This window comes from Pelobates fuscus, chromosome 4 (genome assembly GCF_036172605.1).
Source record: "Pelobates fuscus isolate aPelFus1 chromosome 4, aPelFus1.pri, whole genome shotgun sequence".
Lineage (NCBI taxonomy): Eukaryota > Metazoa > Chordata > Amphibia > Anura > Pelobatidae > Pelobates > Pelobates fuscus.
This window is the reverse complement of record NC_086320.1, coordinates 50,635,192-50,652,980: the sequence shown is the minus strand read 5'-3', so window position 1 is coordinate 50,652,980 and position 17,789 is coordinate 50,635,192. Positions and strand designations below refer to the sequence as shown.

Here is a 17,789-nt window from a genome sequence, read left to right as displayed (position 1 = left end):
ATGTGACATCACAATGCTCCACCCATATGATCTGCCATATGAACTAACGCCAGTGATGCACACAGTGTGTGTTTACATTAAAAAGCCTGCAGGGACCAGCTATAGACACCAGAACCACTTCATTAAGCTATAGTGTCCCTTTAATGTGAGGTAAATTATAGATTAGTGTCACTAATAATATACTAGATTGCCTACTTACAATTAGATGAGGATGATGATGGGCTGCAGTTTGGCTCCACTGGTCTGGTGTAGAACAGGACCTCTGGAGGCTGTTTGCAACTGTGGTCACAAAGTTCAACGTTCTGGGAGAATTGGAAGCAGCTCCATTTTTTGGGGGCCTCTTACACAGCTCAAGGTCTGGGCTCCAGTGCCTGACGGTGAGTATGCCCATAAAGCCCACTCATAAGTCCACTTATATGTTCCACCCACCCATGAGCTCGCTCACAGGGAGTGGAGTGTGTAGGGTATGTGTTATGTGTTATCTAATATGTGTGCTTATGGTATGTAGTGTATAGAGATACCAGTTTGTGCAGGTGATGCAGTGTGTTTGTGTGTAGTGGAAGCAGTGTGTATTTGTGTATAAGGGATGTATTATGTGTTTCTGGTTGTGTGTGAGGGATGCATTGTGTGAATCTGTGTTTGTATGCATAAGGGATGCAAGGTGTGTGTCTGTATGTGTGTGCATTGAGTGTAAGAGATGCATTGTGTTTCTGTGTGTATGTAAGAAAAACAGTGTGTGTGCTTGCATGTGTGTGTAAGGGTTTGCAGTGTATGTTTCTGTGTATGTGTGCAAATGATGCATTGTCTTTGTGTGTAAGGGTTGCATTGTGTGTGTGTGTAATGGATACATTGTGTGTTTCTCTGTGTGTAAGGGAAGCATGTTCTGTTTCTGTGTATGTATAGGGATGCATTGTGTGTTTCTGTGTATGTATAGGGATGCATTGTGTGTGTGTGTGTGTGTGCGCGTAGTGTTAAAGAGCTCCCTGTCTTGCCCCCTGTCCTATAGAGCTGTCCCTTCTGTCCCTTAGAGCTCTCCCCTGCCCCTTAGTGGTCTCTCCTCTCCCCCACCCTCCCCTAGCGGTCTCTTCTCACACTCACCCACCCTCCCTGTGCTCTTCTCATCCCCCCTCCACCCTCCCTGTGTTCTTCTCACTCCTCCCTCTGTGTGTTCTCACCCCCCTGTGTTCTTCTTACCCCCCCTCCTCCCTGTGTTCTTCTTACTCCCCCCTTGTTCTTCTTACCCCCTTCTTCTTATTACTCCCCCTTCTTCTTCTTACCCCTTCCTTCTTCTTCTTACCCCCTTCTTCTTCTTACCCCCCCCTTCTTCTTACCCCCCTTCTTCTTCTTACCCCTTCTTCTTCTTACCCCTTCTTCTTTTTACTCCCCCCTCTTCTTCTTACTCCCCCCTCTTCTTCTTACTCCCCCCTCTTCTTCTTACCCCCCCTCTTCTTCTTACCCCCTTCTTCTAATTACTCCCCACTCTTGTTCTTACTCCCCCCTTCTTCTTCTTACCCCCCTCTTTTTCTTATCTCCCCTTCTTCTTACTCCCCCCTCTTATTATCCCCCCTCCCCTCTTCTTACTCCCTCTCTTCCCTCTTCTTACTCCCCCCGCCCCTCTTACTCCCCCCTCTTCTTACTCCCCCCTCCCCTCTTCTTACTCCCCCCTCCCCTCTTCTTACTCTCCCCCCTCCCCTCTTCTTACTCCCCCCCTCCCCTCTTCTTACTCTCCCCCCTCCCCTCTTTTTATTCTCCCTCCCTCCCCTCTTTTTACTCTCCCTCCTCCCCTCTTCTTACTCCCCCTTCTTCTTACTCTCCCCCTCCCCTCTTCTTACTCTCCCCCCTTCCCTCTTCTTACTCTCCCCCTTCCCCTCCCCCCTTCTTACTCTCACCCCCTCCCCTCTTCTTACTCTCACCCCCTCCCCTCTTCTTACTCTCCCCCCTCCCTCCCCTCTTCTTACTCTCCCCCCTCCCTCCCCTCTTCTTACTCTCCCCCTCCCCTCTTTTTACTCTCCCCCTCCCCTCTTTTTACTCTCCCCCCTCCCCTCTTTTTACTCTCCCCCTCCCCTCTTTTTACTCTCCCCCTCCCTTCTTTTTACTCTCCCCCCTCCCCTCTTCTTACTCTTCCCCCTCCCTCCCCTCTTCTTACTCTCCCCCCCTCCCTCCCCCTTCTTACTCTCCCCCCTCCCTCCCCTCTTCTTACTCTCCCCCCTCCCTCCCCTCTTCTTACTCTCCCCCTCCCTCCCCTCTTCTTACTCTCCCCCCTCTTCTTACTCTCCCCCCTCCCCTCTTCTTACTCTCCCCCTCCCCTCTTCTTACTCTCCCCCCTCCCCTCTTTTTATTCTCCCTCCCTCCCCTCTTTTTACTCTCCCTCCTCCCCTCTTCTTACTCCCCCTTCTTCTTACTCTCCCCCCTCCCCTCTTCTTACTCTCCCCCCTTCCCTCTTCTTACTCTCCCCCCTCCCCTCCCCCCTTCTTACTCTCGTCCCCTCCCCTCTTCTTACTCTCACCCCCTCCCCTCTTCTTACTCTCCCCCCCTCCCTCCCCTCTTCTTACTCTCCCCCCTCCCTCCCCTCTTCTTACTCTCCCCCTCCCCTCTTTTTACTCTCCCCCTCCCCTCTTTTTACTCTCCCCCCTCCCCTCTTTTTACTCTCCCCCTCCCCTCTTTTTACTCTCCCCCTCCCTTCTTTTTACTCTCCCCCCCCTCCCCTCTTCTTACTCTTCCCCCTCCCTCCCCTCTTCTTACTCTCCCCCCTCCCCCCCCTCTTCTTACTCTCCCCCCTCCCTCCCCTCTTCTTACTCTCCCCCCTCCCTCCCCTCTTCTTACTCTCCCCCTCCCTCCCCTCTTCTTACTCTCCCCCTCTTCTTACTCTCCCCCCTCCCCTCTTCTTACTCTCCCCCCCTCCCCTCTTCTTACTTTCCCCCCTCCCATCTTTTTACTCTCCCCCCTCCCTCCCCTCTTTTTACTCTCCCCCTCTTCTTACTCTCCCCCTCCCCTCTTCTTACTCTCCCCCCTCCCCTCTTCTTACTCTCCCCCCTACCCTCTTCTTACTCTCCCCCCTCCCCTCTTTTTACTCTCCCCCCTCCCCTCTTTTCACCCCCCCTTCTTACTCTCCCCCTCTCCCCTCTTCTTACTCTCCCTCCCCTCTTCTTACTCTCCCCCTCCCCTCTTCTTACTCTCCCCCCTCCCCTCTTCTTACTCTCCCCCCCTCCCTCCCCTCTTCTTACTCTCCCCCCTCCCCTCTTTTTACTCTCCCCCCTCCCTCCCCTCTTTTTACTCTCCCCCTCTTCTTACTCCCCCCTCCCCTCTTCTTACTCTCCCCCCTCCCCTCTTCTTACTCTCCCCCCTACCCTCTTCTTACTCTCCCCCCTCCCTACCCTCCCCTCTTCTTACTCTCCCCCCTCCCCTCTTTTTACTCTCCCCCTCCCTCCCCTCTTTTTACTCTCCCCCTCCCCTCTTTTTACTCTCCCCCCTCCCCTCTTTTCACCCCCCCTTCTTACTCTCCCCCTCTCCCCTCTTCTTACTCTCCCCCCCTCCCTCCCCTCTTCTTACTCTCCCCCCTCCCCTCTTCTTACTCTCCCCCTCCCCTCTTCTTACTCTCCCCCTCCCCTCTTCTTACTCTCCCCCTCCCCTCTTCTTACTCTCCCCCCTCCCCTCTTCTTACTCTCCCCCTCCCCTCTTCTTACTTTCCCCCCTCCCCTCTTTTTACTCTCCCCCCTCCCCTCTTTTTACTCTCCCCCCTCCCTCCCCTCTTTTTACTCTCCCCCCCTCCCCTCTTTTTACTCTCCCCCCCCCTTCTTCTTACCCCCTCCCCTGTAGGTGGCCGAGCGGTCCCGGCCGGAGTGATAGGAAGGTGCTCAGTGTTCACCTTCCTGTCAGTCCGGCCGGGTACAGGAAACAGAAAACAGGAGTTTCTGTTTCCTGTACCCGGCCGGACTGACAGGAAGTGCACACTCAGTGTGCACCTTCCTATCACTCCGGCCGGGACCGCGGACCGGAGTGCAGCTCGGCCACCTACAGGGGAGGGTAGGGAAAAGCTGCTGCAGCCGTTTGAGCGCTCTTTACAGAGCGCTCGGCGGCTGCAGCATTTAAAGGGCCGGCCCGCCGCGGCCGGTCCTAAAAGAATTTCGGGCGGCCTGGGGGGCAATTGCCTCCCTGCCCCCCGGCCCAGCCCGCCCCTGTATGTGTTGGTGCAATAAATGGCAGAGATGCATATTGCGGTTGAAAACAAACAACAAAAAATGGCTTGTGTCCTTAAAGGACCACTATATTATTTTCTATTTTCATTGGGGGTATATCTTAAAACAACTAGCAAAACCTGCACCTCCATTGTTTTGTGACTAACATTAATGCAGATTTATCTATCTTTATTAAAACCAATTCCATGACCTGCAGCATCTCACCAATCCCCCACATTGTCTCCCCCAAGGAGACAACATGCACACAATGAACACAGAGCAACAACAAAGCACGCATGCGCAGTGTATCTCATCACTCCCTCACAGAGGGAGACACATGCACACCATGAACAAAGCACGCATGCGCAGTGTATCGCTCGACTGCCGGCACCACGCGCGTGCGCGTCGCAGCACAAAGTAACCCTCCCGCGGCCAGCATCAGCATCACCGCCGCGCATGCGCCTTTGCGCTTGTGTGGGCAGACGGGCAGTGACGTTTCTCCCTGCGAGCAGTGCGTGCGTGCGCGCTGGCGTCACGGGTGGGCTGGCGCTGCGCCTCCCCCTCCATGCTGTGTCTTCCTGTAAAGGTCCCTCCTCGTTTCCCCGCAGAGCAGCCTTCATATGGCCATCCTCAGGGCTTCCCCTCTCCCCCGGCTGGCTTACTGCTCACAGCTGGCCCTTTAAACAGGAGACCCACTGCCCCCCCACTCAGGAGCCCTGTATAGCCTCCCCCCCCCCCCATCTCCTGCTCCCCTCTGTGTCTTTGTTTTATTTATTTTAGTTTTTTGTTAAATGGTTTACTTGTCCCTCTTTCCCCTCACTGTCCCGGATGTGTCTCTTATAACCCATTTAAATCCCCCCTCTCCTCCCCCCCCCCCTTCTCCTGTAATGTCTCCCCCCTGTAGGGTCTCCTTGTTCTCTGTATAGAGAGCAGGGTTGCTGCTGCCCAATATCAGGATTCCCAGCACCCACAGCTAGAATTTACCTGGAACTGCCCCCCTAGTCTTTAATAGCCACCAGCCTACATAGTTGTCATGGGACTGAACAATAAACATTTCCATGGCTGGGTCTCATTGCACCACCTTCTGCTGGTCACCCTGCTTGGTGAGTATGACATATTATTATATCAGATATAATGGGGGGGTGAGTGTGAGATTATATCAGATATAATGGGGGGGGGGGTGAGTGTGAGATTATATCAGATATAATGGGGGGGGGGGATGAGTGTGAGATTATATCAGATATAATGGGGGGGGGGATGAGTGTGAGATTATATCAGATATAATGGGGGGGGGGTGAGTGTGAGATTATATCAGATATAATGGGGGGGGGGTGAGTGTGAGATTATATCAGATATAATGGGGGGGGGGTGAGTGTGAGATTATATCAGATATAATGGGGGGGGGTGAGTGTGAGATTATATCAGATATAATGGGGGGGGGTGAGTGTGAGATTATATCAGATATAATGGGGGGGGGGTGAGTGTGAGATTATATCAGATATAATGGGGGGGTGAGTGTGAGATTATATCAGATATCATGGGGGGGTGAGTGTGAGATTATATCAGATATCATGGGGGGGTGAGTGTGAGATTATATCAGATATCATGGGGGGGTGAGTGTGAGATTATATCAGATATCATGGGGGGGTGAGTGTGAGATATTATTATATCAGATATAATGGAGGGGTGAGTGTGCGATATTATTATATCAGATATAATGGAGGGGTGAGTGTGCGATATTATTATGATATCAGATATAATGGGGGTGAGTGTGAGATATTATTATATCAGATATAATGGGGGGTGAGTGCGAGATATGATTGTATCAGATATGATGGGGGGTGAGTGCGAGATATGATTGTATCAGATATGATGGGGGGGTGAGTGCGAGATATGATTGTATCAGATATGATGGGGGGGTGAGTGCGAGATATGATTGTATCAGATATGATGGGGGGGTGAGTGCGAGATATGATTGTATCAGATATGATGGGGGGGTGAGTGCGAGATATGATTGTATCAGATATGATGGGGGGGTGAGTGCGAGATATGATTGTATCAGATATGATGGGGGGTGAGTGCGAGATATGATTGTATCAGATATGATGGGGGGGTGAGTGCGAGATATGATTGTATCAGATATGATGGGGGGTGAGTGCGAGATATGATTGTATCAGATATGATGGGGGTGAGTGCGAGATATGATTGTATCAGATATGATGGGGGTGAGTGCGAGATATGATTGTATCAGATATGATGGGGGGTGAGTGCAAGATATGATTGTATCAGATATGATGGGGGGTGAGTGCAAGATATGATTGTATCAGATATGATGGGGGGTGAGTGCGAGATATGATTGTATCAGATATGATGGGGGTGAGTGCGAGATATGATGTATAAAAAGTTTCTCTGTTTCTGTTGTATAATATTTTTGGCTGTTTAGGCAGTCAGCTTTTCAATACACATTTTAATGCAATACCACATTTGGATAACTTGAGTGTGTGTTTATATGTTCTGCTGTTTTGTTTAGATTGTAAGCTTTACAATTTCCCATTTGGTTAACAAAAAATGGTTTATGTTGTAACTTAATAGTGAATGAAACAAAGGAATTCATTGTTTTAAATATTGAATTATTTGTGCAAATTTACCTTTGTTTACAGTTGTCCTTTAATGAATGACCATTATGTTTTGGTTGTTGTTGGCAAACAGCATTCTTGAATATGCAATAACTACATATTGTGTTTTGCTAATCCTCTAAAATATAACCTAAATATAGTGGTGATTGAACTGAGCTCCTTTCATTTGAGGTGTCTTTTTAGTTAGCTGTAAAATTAATTTTTAACAGTGTCTGATAATTAAGGAAAAAAGCGTGTGTATGTTTTTTAAATATATTAAATTAATATCACAGTGCTGCATGACTGTATTGTACACTGTGAAATATTGATCTTGTTGAGTAACAGTACTCTGACAGGGGTTATTTACTGTTAACTAAACATGGAATTGTCAGAAATTTCCCACTAAAAATATCACGCCAAAATAGTTGCATAAGAAAAAAATTATGCTAATGGTCTTTTACAGTTGAGGGGTTTTTTTTTTTTTTGGCATAACGTTTGCAATTTCCTTGTCTATTCATGACAGTTCCCAGTTTAACTATAAGGGGTGTTTAATAAACTCGATGGCTAATTGAGATGGGATCAAAACTGTTAAAGTTTGTGCATTACAAACCGCAGAGTTGCGCCTATCAGCATTTCCTTACAGAGATGCATTGAATTAATGGATATCTATGGGGAGAGTTCAGTGTCTTTATGGAGTGTATGCAGACACAGAACCTGCCACTAGAGGTGTTACTAGGCAGCAATTTAAACACTACCTTGTCTCTGAAAAGGCAGTGTTTACACTGAAAACCCTGCAGGGACAGACCATAGACACCAGAACAACTACATTAAAGGAGCACTATATAGACTTAACACCACCACCTAGCCACCCTGGTGCCCTCATGCCTCTCTAAATATAGTAATATCTTACTTGTATTCAAGTCTGGAGCTGCTTGCTTTGTCCCTGTTTCCTTTAGACCTGCCCATCAGCAGAAATGGTAGCCTGATCCAATCACAATGCTTCCCCATAGGATTGGCTGAGACTGTGAAAGAGGCAGATCAGGGGCAGAGCCAGCACAATTCAAACACAACCCTGGCCAATCATCTCCTCATAGAGATGAATTGAATCAATAAATCTCTATGAGGAAAGTTCATAGTCTGCATGCAGAGGGAGGAGACATTAAATGTGTGGATGCATTTTAGGCAGCCATGACCAAGGAAGGATCTCTCAGCTATCTGAGGAGTGGCCAGTGAAGTTATCACTAGGCTGTCATGTAAACACTGCATTTTCTCTGAAAAGACAGTGCTTACAGCAAAAAGCCTGAAGGTAATGATTCTATTCACCAGAACAAATTCAATAAGCTGTAGTTGTTCTGGTGACTATAGTGTCCCTTTAAGCTGTAGTCCCTTTTAAATAGATACTATAGTGCTAGGAATACAAAGTTATATTCCTAGCACTATAGCTCCCTCTGACTCTTTCTCTCTCCGCACTGTAAGAGTTAAAAAATGCCTTACTGTACTTACCTGGTTCCATTGCTAATCTCCATCAGAGAGCCCCAACTCTCAGTCACCCATGCTAATGTGCATGCGTGATGAGTACTGCAAGCACGTTAGACCCTCCTTATAGGAAAGTATTGCTGCAATACTTTCCTATAGGGTTTTTACTGATGCTGGGTGTCGGGGACGAAAAGCCATCTAGCAAGTAGGAAGTACCTCTAGTTGCTGTCTGCCACTTGAGGCAGTCTTAATCAAGCAATGTAATTATTGCAGTTCCTCAAAAACAGCAATAATTAAAATTGCAGGGTTAAGAGGACAGGGAAATTGCACCTAGACCATTATTATTATTATTATTATTATTATTATTATTATTATTATTATTGCCATTTGTATAGCGCCAACAGGTTCCGTAGCGCTTTGAAAACTTACAGGAACGATAGGTTAAAGAGGACCCTGCTCAAACAGGCTTACAGTCTATAGGAGGTAGGGTATATAACACTATAGGACAAGAAATATCAATAAAATAAGGTGGGAGTGAAGCAGTGCTGGAGGAGAGAGTAGAGTGCTGCCCTTTAGTAGAGAGCAAGAGACGAGTATGTAAGGTAGAGGTTGCTCCTAGAAGGCCATAAGCTTTCCTAAACAGATGGGTTTTAAAGCGGCACTGTCATGCCGAATCCAGTTTTTTTTTTTTAACCCGCCTCCACTACATCCAATCGACCCCCAAATGCCCCAAAGCCACCCACATTACCTATTTTTTATTCTTTATTTTCTGCCCGATCTTTATTCAGGGCGCCGCCATCTTTGTGTGGGTAGGTGAAGTCCCTGTGGGACACGTCATCTGCCCACACTAGATAGCCTGTGAGATTCCCGCACATGTCCAGTGAAACACCTGGACATGCGAACGGGAATTTCACCTATTCATTCATCAGACAGACGAATGAATGAATAGAAAAATCAGACGAACAAACTAACACTGTGTATCAGTGTTAGTTTGTTGGTTCAGTTTATTACAAGGAGGGAGCTACCGGCATGCAGCTCCCTCCTTGTAATATGTAACTATAGAAGCGGCAGGGAGCAGAGCTCCCCACCACTTCATAAGGCCCCCCCTCACTCTATGGGGGTCAATATGACCCCCATAATAGCATAAGGGAGATTAAAATCTCCCCAATGCCCCTACTCGCTATACCGCGAGTAGGGGCATGTCCACTAAACAGTGAGCAGCCTGTGGCTGCTCACTGTAAAAAAAAAAAAAGGGTAATAAGGGGGGTGGGGGGGACCTACTGTCCTCCCCCCCAGGCCCCCACCCCTGGGCGTCGGGTGGGGGCCATAATAGTAATGGGGGGGGACCTACTGTCCTCCCCCCCGGCCCCCACCCCTGGGCGGCGGGTGGGGGCCATAATGGTAATGGGGGTGGGGGGGGAAGACCTACTGTCCTCCCCCCCGGCCCTCACCCCTGGACGGCGGGTGGGGGCCATAATGGTAATGGGGGGGGGGACCTACTGTCCTCCCTCCACCCCTGGGCGGCGGGTGGGGGCCATAATGATAATGGGGGGGACCTACTGTCCTCCCCCTGCCCCCACCCCTGGGCGGCGGGTGGGGGCACTAAGTAAATTCCCCTAGTCACCCACCCAAATAAAAATGCCCCTACCTACCCCCCTCACCCTAAAAAATAGGGGGAGGGGAATAAAATTAAACTTGCCATTCGACGTCTTCTTTTTTCTAAAATCTTCATTTTTCAGCCCCAAAAAAGGGCAAATAAAAAACCATCATACCCGTCGAACTAAAAATAAAATAAAAAACCCGAGCGCAAAAAAAAAAACGAAGAAAAAACCAGAGCGCAAAAAAAATAATCCATCTTCACCCATGGAGGGCTCCGCGCAGACTGAGCTCCAGTTTAGGTCTTTTAGTAGATAGCTCCCTGATACCGTGGGAAGTAGGGAGTTATCTACTAAGCGGCTGCAAGATGCAGCCGCGGCAATGAATAGGATCGGAGTTTCATTCATTAGAATGAAATTCCGATCCAAACAAAGTATAGAATTGCATCCTAACATCAATGGAGAAACAGTGCTCATTCTGTTAGGATGCAAAGTACTGAATAAGTGGGTTTTATTTTGTAGAAGTATCCTCATGTTCCATGTATTTTTTTTTTATTCTTTATTTTTGTTGCACAGAAGAGTACATAAACGGTGATATATGCCACAACAGCGTTCCATGTATTTATATATTTTGTTTGTGTAGATATACTCTTTATGAGTAAGACTTGCAATCCATAGTTAGAAGACCAAGAAGGGACTACTTTGTTTCATGATAAAGCTTGTGGTTGACAGAAAGAGGAACTCAACCCATGTCCAATCCGTGAAGCCATCACAAATGACAGCTTTGGGATTCAGTCATTGTCTGTGGGGGATCTCGTGGGATCCTCCATAGACCTCAGTTTTTTTTACTCTCGTGCATGTACGAGAGTAGAACACTGACATGTCTCCTGGCAACTGAAGAAACATGGAGCGTTTGCAAGGGACAGCAGGAAGTAAATAAAACTCCTCTTTCCTGCACCATGCAGCCACCTGACCCATACCGGATGTCTGTTTCAGGGGTCTTTGCAAAATATGCAAATGCATATATTGACTGTTTTAAACAGCATTTAAGAAAGAGAAGTGCTTGTCACTCTCTTTATCGCATATAATTGCTGAATAATTTGGGATTCTGCATGACTGGTTAGAGTTATAAACAGTCACATTCCTGCCGTAAAGTGGCATAATTTTATATTTATTTTTTAGAATGGTTACTCCAGGCGCCATGACCATTTTAGTGATATGTTATGGACATGGTGCCTGTAGTGTGTGCAGCGTTTTACTTTGAAACACTGCACGTGGTGTAACTCCACCAGTAGAGTTTTGGGCTGGCTAATGTCAAGTCTGTGCAAATTTGAATCCAAAGAATCTAAATAATTGGCTAAAAGAGGTCAGCTGACAATTTAGCCAATGAATGCGTAGCAGGCTCAGCATCCGGCAGCTCTGCAGAAGCTAGATGTTGGAAACCTTGCACACAGAGGACCTGTGTCTGGCAGGTGCAGGTAAGAGGGCATTTTAAACTGGACATGCTCATGCAAAGCGTGAGGATGTCCAACATTGTTTCCCGGAGTTAAATGTTAAAGTGTAACTACCACAATATTAGACAAAGGGAGAGAAATGTGGGGATTTAAAAAAAAAAAAAAAAGTATTTAAATGTGTGACAGAGAACAGAAGGATGTCAAACAAAGACTCTTGGCACCATAATCACTACAAGGATTTATAGTGTTTTTGTTGAGAGTTCTCGTTTAAGGAACATGCCTGTAGAAAGACAGATACATGCAGTGTTAACACTGGGTTGCACATTCCTTATATGCTTTAAAGTAAACTTTCACAAACGTCACATTGCAGGGGTTGAATTTTCCTGGGAAACACTTTAATGGGATCCAACTATTTTTATACTTAACTAATGGATTATCTTTTCTGTAAATAACGTTGATCACTTGGATTTTATCCCGGTATATATATACCTTATCTACACAAGGCACAGAAATACATTAATCTCTATTGTTTGCATTCTAAAGATCGATATATAGATTAATTTATGTCCTGAAGAAAGTTCTAATTGAACTGAAACGTTGACTGACTGTTGGAATAAACCTGAGAAGTTTCTTACAAGTCCTAGAGTGCTGGCTTTATATATATATATATATATATATATATATATATATATCTCAATATCATCTTTGGAATGCAAACAATAGAGATTAATGTATTTCTGTGTTATATATATATATATAATTTTTTAAATTTTTTTTTCTTCATTGGTAGGGGGGGGGATGAAGGTCCCAACATAAGGATAACTTCCAATAATATCTTTAGTTGAGCACAATCAAAATTAATCACGGAGTTGGTTTCTCGAAAGGAGAATCCTATAAAATATCATGTCATAAATAAATACAAGCTAATTTGTAAATTCTAATATCAACAGGGAATATTTCCTCCACCTGTGTTTCTTGATGAACACATTGAATATACTGTATTGCAGACAGGCCAACTGCTGTCTCTAGAATGTTTGGCAAACAGTAATTCAGACTGGAGGTGGGCTTCTATCAGGGTTATTCAGTAAATTGAGAATTGTCTGGAATTCAATGTTTTAATGCAAAGTAGCCAAACTAGGGGAAAATGTGAGCTATGCTTCCAGTTTGATTATTTTGGACTTAATTTTGAAATCTCTTTGAATTTCTGACAATTCTCAAGGTAGTGAATCGTCCTATAAATGTTTTAAAACTACAGGTCTATTCTAAAGGATGGCAAACCATTGTTGGAGATCTACCATTTACACACCGTGCCTTTTAATGTATTTTATTTTTAATATGAATGGACGGTGGGGATTACTACATTGAAAATACAGTAATTTAATTGCCCTTCCTTTGAATTAAATCTGCGCGTGTGTGTATATGTATGTGTGTACACAGTGGCATAATAAAAAGCCTGGACCCTCTTTATATGCAGTGCCTGTGATTCCCCAAACCGTGGCATAATATGCCAACCCTCCCCAATCATCAGAAATATTGTTCCTAATACGACTTCAAAATAATGTAAAGAGAACACATTCTGCTTACCAACAGCTGTCAGAATGCATCTGTAGGTCATTTGATTTATTCTGCGTCTGCAGATATAGTTGGGGGCAGAAAGTGCCACTGAAAATAAATGCCAATTATACAGTAAATATTGGTGTATACATACCATACTGGAAATAAATGCCAGTCATTCAGTAAATATTGGTGTATACATACCATACTGGAAATAAATGCCAATTATACAGTAAATATTGGTGCATACATACCATACTGGAAACAAATGCCAGCCATTCAGTAAATATTGGTGTATACTATACCATTTAGCTGCTGCTGGTTTTTGTTATATATAAACACACATAATTACTCTGACACCATGAGCACATTTAGCAGAATTCAGTGAATTGCAATTCCTCAGTGTTTACATTTTACAGGAATGTGCATTTTAATATATAAACCAGTATGTACTCCTAATTATATTATTTAAAAAAATTTAAACGGAAATGTTTTACATTGCCCGAGTAAAAGGAAAGCATCTATATGGCGCAACCACTACATTTAAAGGGGCACTATAGTCACCAGAACAACTACAGCTGTTCTGGTTAGTATAATCATTGCCTTCAGGCATTTTCATGCAAATGCTGTCTTTTCAGAGAAAATGCAGTGTTTACATTGCCCCCTAGGGACACCTCCAAGTGGCCCCACTCAGATGGCCACTGGATGTGATTCCTGGCTCAGGGCTGCACAGTAGACAGCACTGCCGTTCAGCGTCTCCTCTGCATGGGGATGCAGAATTTTCATCATAGAGACGCATTGATTTAATTTCCCATGGGAAAGCATTGGATTGGCTAAAATTTGGCAATTCTGATGTCACCAGTGGGCTGGGGTGAGCTTTTTTTTGTTAACTTTTAAGGGGGCAAACCACCTAAATAGTCGGTTTTGCCCTATAGGATCAGGAATACAGGTTTGTGTTCCTGACCCTATAGTGTTCCTTTAACACGTAGTGGTTTTGATGCATAGTGTCGCTTTAAGCAATGCATGTTGCATACAGTACCTGCCACATATAGGTGTGATGAGGGCTAAGCATACACAGGCTCTATCTCATCCACCCAATGTTACCAAATAATTTTATCTACATTGCAGTGCAAAATTGGTAACCGATTGATACATTTTTTTTTTTACGTTCACCAGGTGCTGCACTTCAGTTATCAGGACAATCACAGTCTGTATGTCAAACGCATTTTTTTTTTTTTTGTGTGTGTGTGTGGTTCTAAGGATGCTGATGTCAGAAACCGTCTTAAAACCAAATCTAATCCATGATTTAATAATTAAACTCTGGATCTATATGCCAATATTTCAAGGTTAACAAACGAACCTTTCAGATATTGTCCACACGTGTTCTTGTTATATTATTGGTTTTGGTTACAGAGGTTATATGCCCTTTAATTGGTGTGGTTGATGATGAATCTGTTCGTTAAAGCAGCTTTGCAAGGTTATTTGGTAAAGCGTTTTAAAATGGATCTTTTTACCAAACAAATATTTACATCCTTAGTATTTTATGAAGATGTACTCTTTATACAATACTTTAAGTTGACCAAACTTTACAAAAGGCAGATCTGCCCCAGTCAGATTTTTTTTTTTTCGCAAAGAGGAAGTGGTATTTGCTGCAAAGTAAGCTTGCAGGTTCCCAAACATCCACAATGGAATCTGATGGCTCTATATAAATAATGTAATGCAACTGCATCACACACCCAAGGGGTACTTTAGGCTACACAAGGGGTCCGGAAGTGTAAGAAAATATATATATATAATTTTTTTTTTCTTTCTTTCTTAAAATAGGACTTATTAACCCGAGGGACACAAACCATAGCTAGCCTTCAAAGCATTGCTAAATGAGGCCAGATTGGACACTCAATAACCAGCTGAGATTTAAAACCAAACAAATGAATTAAGCAGACAGGGTTCATAGGTCAGAGACTAATAAAAAGGGCAAGGAAAGGAGGGAAGCTGGGTAGCAACAGATGTGGCTACTTCTTACAAAGAGGGATTCATCCTGAAATCACAAAACATAACCAACAGTCTCATCCCACCATAAATCATCTTTGTATCTCTGCAACTTTTTAAATGAACAAATTCAACAATAGTGGCAAATCACCAGTACTACTTTAAGATGAAGGTTTCATGCTTAAAGTGATCAAATATATAGATAGCAAACTGGTTCTGCGATTCATTTTTTTTTTTTTTAACATAGATTCTGGTTTGTGATCAGAGTTTACGTGTGTGTGCCAGGGAACATGCCCATACTTGCTGCTGAGAATCTGACAACGACCTTTCTACAAGTCGAGAACTCTCACCATTCTCACATGATTGCTAAAGATATCATGGGAATAAAAAAACTGATATTCTTTAGTTGACAAAATCGGTTGCAAAACAGTTCTGCATTTTAAAGGACCACTCTAGGCACCCAGACCACTTCAGCTTAATGAAGTGGTATGGGTGTCAGGTCCAGCTAGGGTTAACTAATTTTTTTATAAACATAGCAGTTTCAGAGAAACTGCTATGTTTATCAATTAGTTAAGCCTTCCCCCTATGTCCTCTAGTGGCTGTCTCATTGACAGCCGCTAGAGGCGCTTGCGTGCTTCTCACTGTGATTTTCACAGTGAGAGCACGCCAGCGTCCATAGGAAAGCATTGTGAATGCTTTCCTATGTGACCGGCTGAATGCGCGCGCAGCTCTTGCCGCGCGTGCGCATTCAGCCGACGGGGAGGAGGATCGGAGGAGGAGAGCAGGAGGAGATCTCTCCGCCCAGCGCTGGAAAAAGGTAAGATTTAACCCCTTTCCCCTTTCCAGAGCCGGGCGGGAGGGGGTCCCTGAGGGTGGGGGCACCCTCAGGGCACTCTAGTGCCAGAAAAACGAGTATGCTTTCCTGGCACTAGAGTGGTCCTTTTTTTTTTTTTTTTATTCTTTATTTTATTCGTGCATAGTGGTAACAACCGTTTGCACTGCCACAACAGCTGGTGCAGACATATACGTAAACATCTTGAAACATTGGTATGGCATCAAAAACAGTGCACATTTTTTGATTTTTGAAAGTCAAGACATACAGATTACAAGCACGATTTTTTAGTTTGCGCATGCGTAGTTACTTAGATCATTCTTTAATTTTATATTACGAAGTTTCCTCAAGCTATAGAGCAACCTGTCAGTTATAAGTGACTATTCATTAGGTACACAGTGTGATTTCCCGACTGACTATGGCGTATAATTAGAGGGTTACACGCTTATTAGAGTACGTTTAGAGTAGGTTTCCACCAGGCATAGTGCGCCATCGGCATCTTAATGCAGGAAGTCCGCACCAAAGTGGCATTCACATTGAACATTAGCTTAAGCATTAACATTATCCTGAACATTAGCTTTAACTTTAGCTCTATCAGAGAGGGTGTGTGCGTGTCGATGTCTGCAGCTTGCTTACGGTCTAAAATGCCTATATAGGTCAACGCACGCTGTAAAAATAAATGCCCAATTGAGTGAGACAAAACTTAAACTTAGCATATAGGGTGAATGGTGCATATAAGCCATTGGGTTTCCGCTGGCAACCTAACAATAAGGATGAAATTGATTGCAAGTATCACGCTGGAAGGTATATAAGTGAGTACAGTGTGCTACGTAATTAAGCAGGCTAAAGCAGGTGAGTTAGGTAGGCTATACATAACATTAACCACACAGGCTATGATATATTTGCACGTAACATTACAGTCTCGTGGGTGGTCTGCTGCAGTGTGCTATTTAGGGTTTACCCCTCACGGATCAGTCTCAGGGACAGACTCAGCCCATGCCAGCAGGGGACACAACACAGTCTCTGAGTTCAGGGGCCCGTTGCCTGTCATCTTGCCACAACATGCTCCGGTAGGTTGGGGCTCTCAGCCTGTGTGTCGCTCTGGTCAGCCATTTAGGTGTCTTCGATGCCGTTTCGAGGCTCGGCACTGAGCATCTCCTTCTCCGCCGCCATGTTGGAAATCGCGTGGCCGGGGAGCAGTACCTCGTGGTTTGGAGTGTGTTCCTGATGAGTGCTATCTCGAGGCTCGTGTCTCCACTTGCTGTTTCGCCAGCTCCCTCCAGGTGGCGCAGACATGGAATCCAGCCGTGGGAGAGCGGCAGGTCGCTTGATTGCTGCTCTGTGTCCCCGCCATACTGTGCGTGTGTTAGGTGCTGGTCGGCCATCTTGGGACACGCTGACCGGACCGCAATGCTCGGCGGGACCGGGGTGGAGGTGTTTCAGCATACAGTGATGGCAGCCTGTGGGGACCGGGATGACCCCCCCGGTCCAGGGGGGGGGGGGGGGCTGGCAGAGCGCCGGTCGGAGAACCGGGCGAGCGGCCGTCTCACCCAGGCTCAAGCTTGTAGGCCTCAGGCCTCTACCGGGTTACGTTGGTGCCGTTGGTGCTCTTTTCGGGTATCTCCGGATTCCCCATCGCCTGAACAATGCTATAGTCGCATTTTCGGGTCAGTTTCTGTTTGTGGCCCGCCGTTGGCTCCGATATTGCAGCTCAGAAGCAGGAGCTCAGACGAGGCATGTCTGATCCGACCGGCGGTCAGGCCCCGCCCCTCTAGAGTGGTCCTTTAAGGGAATCCAGGCTCGGGTAAAATGCTATTTATTTTACAACACTGACCAAAGCATTATTTATCTCATTATCATATTGTCAAACCTCCATTATATTTTGCATTACTGGAACCTCATAACTGCATTAGCATTTATCCACTCCTTTAATTATTCTGATGAAATTTGTAATGCAATAAAAATGTTTTTTTTTTTGTTTTGTTTTTTTAAATAGACCGTTCTATAGTTGTCTGTATACAATTAGAAGGTACATTATATACACAAATAAAATACAGTGACTGGTTGAAAAACAATAGAATAGTGCTACTACAATCACC

At 45.3% G+C, this 17,789-nt stretch overlaps 2 protein-coding genes across 2 annotated transcripts in view; both read left to right on the top strand.

The window, feature by feature from the left end:
• Positions 1-17,789, top strand: part of DPYS (dihydropyrimidinase) — a 359,961-nt gene that overhangs the window by 212,864 nt on the left and 129,308 nt on the right. The gene's annotated exons all lie outside the window — the stretch shown is intronic.
• The window catches only part of LRP12 (LDL receptor related protein 12), a 50,925-nt gene continuing 38,069 nt past the window's right edge, over positions 4,934-17,789 (top strand). The window contains exon 1 of the mRNA XM_063451165.1: positions 4,934-5,278. Within this exon, the coding sequence (XP_063307235.1) occupies positions 5,209-5,278 (70 nt within the window). The 5' untranslated portion in view covers positions 4,934-5,208. The remainder of the gene's footprint in view (positions 5,279-17,789) is intronic.